Source organism: Hyperolius riggenbachi, chromosome 2 (assembly GCF_040937935.1).
Source record: "Hyperolius riggenbachi isolate aHypRig1 chromosome 2, aHypRig1.pri, whole genome shotgun sequence".
Classification (NCBI taxonomy): domain Eukaryota; kingdom Metazoa; phylum Chordata; class Amphibia; order Anura; family Hyperoliidae; genus Hyperolius; species Hyperolius riggenbachi.
In genome coordinates, this window is record NC_090647.1 from 545,041,893 (window position 1) to 545,048,038 (window position 6,146).

A 6,146-nucleotide genomic window follows, 5' to 3' on the forward strand; every position below is an offset into this window, starting at 1 on the left:
ATAGGACAGGGGGGAGCACATCATAGGACAGGGGGGAGCACACCACAGGACGGGAGAAGCACACCACAGGACGGGAGAAGCACACCACAGGACGGGAGAAGCACACCACAGGACGGGAGAAGCACACCACAGGACGGGAGAAGCACACCACAGGACGGGAGAAGCACACCACAGGACGGGAGAAGCACACCACAGGACGGGAGAAGCACACCACAGGACGGGAGAAGCACACCACAGGACGGGAGAAGCACACCACAGGACGGGAGAAGCACACCACAGGATGGGGGGAGCACAGCATAGGATGGGGGGAGCACACCACAGGACGGGGGGAGCACACCACAGGACGGGGGGAGCACAGCATAGGATGGGGGGAGCACACCACAGGACGGGAGAAGCACACCACAGGACGGGAGAAGCACACCACAGGACGGGAGAAGCACACCACAGGACGGGAGAAGCACACCACAGGACGGGAGAAGCACACCACAGGACGGGAGGAGCACACCACAGGACGGGGGGAGCACACCACAGGACGGGGGGAGCACACCACAGGACGGGAGAGCACAGCACAGGACGGGGGGAGCACATCACAGGACGGGAGAAGCACACCACAGGACGGGAGAAGCACACCACAGGACGGGAGAAGCACACCACAGGACGGGAGAAGCACACCACAGGACGGGAGAAGCACACCACAGGACGGGAGAAGCACACCACAGGACGGGGGGAGCACAGCATAGGATGGGGGGAGCACACCACAGGACGGGAGAAGCACAGCACAGGACAGGGGGGAGCACATCATAGTATGGGGGGAGCACAGCACAGGACGGGAGAAGCACACCACAGGACAGGGGGGAGCACATCATAGGATGGGGGGAGCACACCACAGGACGGGAGAAGCACAGCACAGGACTGGGGAGCACATGGCAGATGTTTGGGGGTGGAGGGGTTGGTGATGGCGGGCCTTGGGCAGTAAAATGTACAAGTCCAGTCCTGTATAATATACAACTATTTTACAAACAACCTTCAAGGGAATGACTGGATTTCCATCAAGTAACTAGTTACTGTTTGCTTTGCTGTGTAGGTGCCAATGTGAGTCGGGGAAAGTTCCTGGACACGCCTCTCCATGCTGCCGTTCGCAAATCCAATGAGGAGATTGTCAAGGTTCTGATTGACTATGGAGCCAATGTGAAGTCCAAAAATATGGAGGGCAAGTACCCCATAGAGCTGTCAGCCCCCAGGAGTGCTGTGGAGAGAGCGCTTCTCATTGCAGAAGGTACTAATGGCAACATAGTAATATACAAACTGAAGAAAATGTTCATTAGTGCTTGGTCACATAGCAATGGTTCCATAGGCCCTCGGCTAGGGATGACCCTGCCTAGGAGAAGTCAAGGCGAAGCATGTGATCAGCTGATAGATTTGTAAGGTTCTGATTTGCTGTGATGACTGTCTGATGACTTCCTGGTTTAATGCATGATCAGGACCAGCAAATCAGAGCCTTACAAACCTATCAGCTGATCAAACTGATCACATGCTTTTTTGTGAGTTTTCCTAGGCAGGACCGTTTCTACTCCCAACCCTAGGCACAAGAGCCATTTGCCTTCTGCACCCCTTCTTCTGGGAATGGACTGACCCCATTCATTGTTCATACCATCAAGGAGGTGCGTGCGTGCTTTCATTCATTCTGGAAAGGCAACACAAGACTTATTTGGGGTGGCTGCTGCCCAGGGGGTTGGCTGTGCATGGAATGGGAGTTGCTGCATATGGAAGTGGGGGCTGCAACTGGGGAGGAACACATGTAGAAGGGGGCTGCTGCCCAAGGGAAGTGGACATAAAACAGAGTGGTTACACATTGAAGACATGGCTGCACATGGAATGGGAGAGAGGCTGCTGTACATGGATATTAGACTATAAACAGACAGCTGCACATGGAATGGGAGGGGGCTGCTGTACATCATTTATATACATGGAAGAGGGGGGGCTACACATGGAATGGGAGAAGTGCTGCTGTACATGGATGATGCACATGAAAGAGGGGGCTGCACATGGAATGGGTGGGCTACTCTATGTGGATGTTACACATGGAAGAGGGGGCTGCACATGCAATGGTAGGGAGGCTGCTTCACATGGAAGGGGGGGGGGGAAGAAAGTTGGAAAAGTATAAATCCAGCTAAGCTGGCAGTAGAGATTCTGTATAACAAGTTCAAGTGAAAGCTGCTTTTCCTGTGCTGCCATTACTTTTCCTATTTACTTGGAAACAATAAGTTACATGTAGAATTGTCATCTCTGTCATCAGACACACGCTGGACACATTTCTCTTGTTTTTGAAGCTGTCACTGATTGTCCTTTGCAGGTCCGGCTTCCTTGTCTCAGCTGTGTCGGCTCAGTATTCGGAAGCTGCTGGGCTCCTCCTGTCTACAAGTCGTGCCCCGCCTCCAGCTGCCCAACAGACTAATGCAATTCCTCTTATATCGGTAGAGATTTATAGAATGACTTGTTTGTTTTTATAGCGGTGCAAAAGGCTCACCTGATGGTTGAAGTCCTGCTTTACTCTCCCGGATCTTTCATTGCTGGTAAAGCTGAATAGGGGACTGTGCTATTTCTCACTCTATATTTGATGCAACTGTTCCAGAGAAACCGCTGCAGTACCACTACAGGACATCAGGTGTCACCACACGGTGGTGACATGATGATGACTTGACGTCTGATGCAGGCAGCCTAGGAAGAGTCAAGGAAGGTGATCACGCTGGTAATCTTCTTCCGTTTCTGCCTGCGCCCCCCCCCTTCTTCTGCTTGCCGTTCTGCACCCAGGGCAGCTGCCCTGCCCAAGAAACTGCCCTGCTTCAAGTTCAAAATATATTTTGTTCAAATGGAAATATGGAGACTGCCATTGCTGGTCATCCTCTGGGAAATGCTATTTTACCAGTGGTCACTAAGGTGGCTGCTAATATGTTAACGGCGTAGCCGGCATGCTAGTGAAGTATCTCAGTGATCCCACAAGGACATTTCACAGCAGATAGAAGGAACGCGCGTAAGTTAAGAGCGCACACTACACTGCCAGGAGCACGCGTAGCGTGTGCACGCTATTATTATTCTGTGCTGTTTGTGCGCGGTAGCCTTAGTAAATTAGCCCCAAAATGAGATGCTAAATATTGGGGCTGCAGTGTAGCAGGTTCTGACTACATTGTGCTGTATGCTTTACTGTACAGTTGCACCACTTGTCTAATGCATGGTGCGACTAACGCAATGCAGCCTGCATAGTGTGAACCTCTACGCTCCTCAGCCTAACACTAACCTCCCCCTCTCCTCTGCCTCACACTAACCTCCCCTCTCCTCTGCCTAATGCTAACCTCCCCCTCTCCTGCACCTAACACTAACCTCCCCCTTTCCTCTGCCTAACGCTAACCTCCCCCTCTCCTGTGCCTAACACTAACCTCCTCTCTCCTCTGCCTAACACTAACCTCCCCTCTCCTCTGCCTAACACTAACCTCCCCCTCACCTCTGCCTAACACTAACCTCCCCTCTCCTCTGCCTAACACTAACCTCCCCCTCACCTCTGCCTAACACTAACCTCCCCTCTCCTCTGCCTAACACTAACCTCCCCCTCTGTTCTGCCAAACACTAACCTCCCCTCTGCCTAACGCTAACCTCCCCTCCCCTCTCCTCTGCCTAACGCTAACCTCACCCTCGCCTCTGCCTAACACTAACCTCCCCTCTCCTCTGCCTAACGCTAACCTTCCCTCTCCTATGCCTGACACTAATCTCCCCTCTCCTCTACAGAACACTAACCTCCCCTCTCCTCTGCCTAACACTAACCTCCCTCTCCTCTGCCTAACACTAACCTCCCTCTCCTCTGCCTAACACTAACCTCCCTCTCCTCTGCCTTACCCTAACCTCCCCTCTCCTCTACCTTACACTAACCTCCCTTCTCCTCTGCCTAACGCTAACCTTCCCTCTCCTATGCCTGACACTAATCTCCCCTCTCCTCTACAGAACACTAACCTCCCCTCTCCTCTGCCTAACACTAACCTCCCTCTCCTCTGCCTAACACTAACCTCCCTCTCCTCTGCCTTACCCTAACCTCCCCTCTCCTCTACCTTACACTAACCTCCCCTCTCCTCTGCCTGACACGAACCTCCCCTTTCCTCTCCATAACACTAACCTCCCCCTCCATGCCTAACACTAACCTCCCCCTCCATGCCTAACACTAACCTCCCCTCTCCTCTGCCTAACACTAACCTCCCCTCTCCTCTGCCTAACACTAACCTCTCCTCTCCTCTGCCTAACACTAACCTCCCCTCTCCTCTGCCTAACACTAACCTTCCCTCTCCTCTGCCTAACACTCACCTCCCCTCTCCTCTGCCTAACACTAATCTTCTGTGCAGGGGGATTTAACTTACCTCTGTAGTCGCCAATAGCCTATGTGCTCCACAACACATTTCATCCCATTCTACATCAATTAATTTCCTCCTTTCCGGGTTTAAAGCGGGAAGTATTGACAATTGCGATGGTACACAAGCTATAGGCAGCAACCAGGGTAAATTAAGCCTCCCCTCGCAATTTGGAATAAAAATGGCAGAGCCCTGTGGAGCTCATGCCTACTAGTACTAGAGCGAACAGGCAGCCCTGGGGTAGGGCGGTGTGCTGTAGCTCCGCCTCATTGCACTGCACCGGTGTAATTATGCTATTACACGGTGCAGCATGGTAGCGAAATGGTTCGAAATTTGATAATTTGTCCAACACTTTGATCCACATAGGCTGGCGCTGTGCTGGACTAAATCTGGCAGTGGCACCCCTAGTGGCGAGCCCGTATACCTGTATCTCCTGACTGCGCAATATTTTAGGCCAGGGTTTCTGTGTCTTCATGATGTGTAACCTGACTTGTAGTGCCTACATACCATCCAATCACGTTCCCTTCATAAATAAGCACTTATCTTAGATTCATTTTTGGTGGTCTTTTTATAATAAAATTGTGACAGAAATTCAGATTTGTTGTTCCGTTTATTGGCTCATAAATTTACAAATAATGCTAAGTGAAATTATGATAATAAAAATACCCTAGGCATAGTCCCACATTATATTCACCTGCACGCTATGAGATCAGAAATCCTTTAGGGCCTGTTTCCACTACACGCAGATTGGATGCAGAGTGGATGCAGAAAAACTGACTCCAAAGAATGTCTATGGGCCTGTTTCCACTAAATGCAATCTTTCTGATGCAGATTTTCCCATAGGCATTCATTGGAGTCAGTTTTTCTGCATCCAATCTGCGTGTAGTGGAAACAAGCCCTTAAAGTGTTAAAGCATGCCTGAAGTAAGAGGGCTATGGAGGTTGCCATATGTATTTCCTTTTAACCAATACCAGTTTAAAATCACAAACACTGGTTCGCATGACAGCCAGGGGCTGGCTGCCCCTGACTGTCGTGCGAACCAGTGTTTGTGATTTTAAATTTCTTTTTTGCAGCTTCTAGGATGCTGTTGACAGGTGAGTGGTTAGGGAGGGTACCATGTGGGAGATGTGCCTACAAGGGGAGTCCATGTAAACGATGTAATCAATGATTACGTCCAACCGAAGCCTCCCACCTGAATGCTAATTTATGCAATTCCTGCTAGATTTGGTATGGCAGGCAAAGGGTGTATAACAGTACACCTGATTGGCTGACTGGCGCCTGCTGACCAGATAAAGGTAGGAAATTGCTTGAACTGGTAGTGAGCAATTGTGTTGCAGTAAACAATACCAGTTGCCTGGCAGCCCTACTGGTCCTCAAATACTTTTTTGCCATAGACCCTGAACAAGCATGCCGATCAGATGTTTCTGACTGAAGTCTGACTGGATTAACTGCACGCTTGTTTCAGGTTTGTGATTCAGCCACTACTAGTGTTGGGCGAACAGTGTTCGCCACTGTTCGGGTTCTGCAGAACATCACCCTGTTCGGGTGATGTTCGAGTTCGGCCGAACACCTGACGGTGCTCGGCCAAACCGTTCGGCCACATGGCCGAACTAAGAGCGCATGGCCGAACGTTCCCCGAACGTCTGGCTAGCGCTGTGATTGGCCGAACGGGTCACGTGGTTCGGACCCGAACGCGCTCTGATTGGCCGAACTGTCACGTGGTTCGGGTAAATAAATACCCGAACCACGTCATAT

At 51.1% G+C, this 6,146-nt stretch overlaps 1 protein-coding gene across 2 annotated transcripts in view; it reads left to right on the top strand.

Moving 5' to 3' along the window:
- ASB11 (ankyrin repeat and SOCS box containing 11) overlaps positions 1–4,986 on the top strand; it is a 30,337-nt gene extending 25,351 nt beyond the window's left edge. For both annotated transcript variants that reach the window (XM_068270793.1, XM_068270795.1), the window contains exons 6-7: positions 1,085–1,276; positions 2,354–4,986. In XM_068270793.1, the coding sequence (XP_068126894.1) occupies positions 1,085–1,276; positions 2,354–2,478 (317 nt within the window). In that variant the 3' untranslated portion in view covers positions 2,479–4,986. The remainder of the gene's footprint in view (positions 1–1,084; positions 1,277–2,353) is intronic.
- The last annotated feature ends 1,160 nt before the right edge of the window (positions 4,987–6,146 follow it).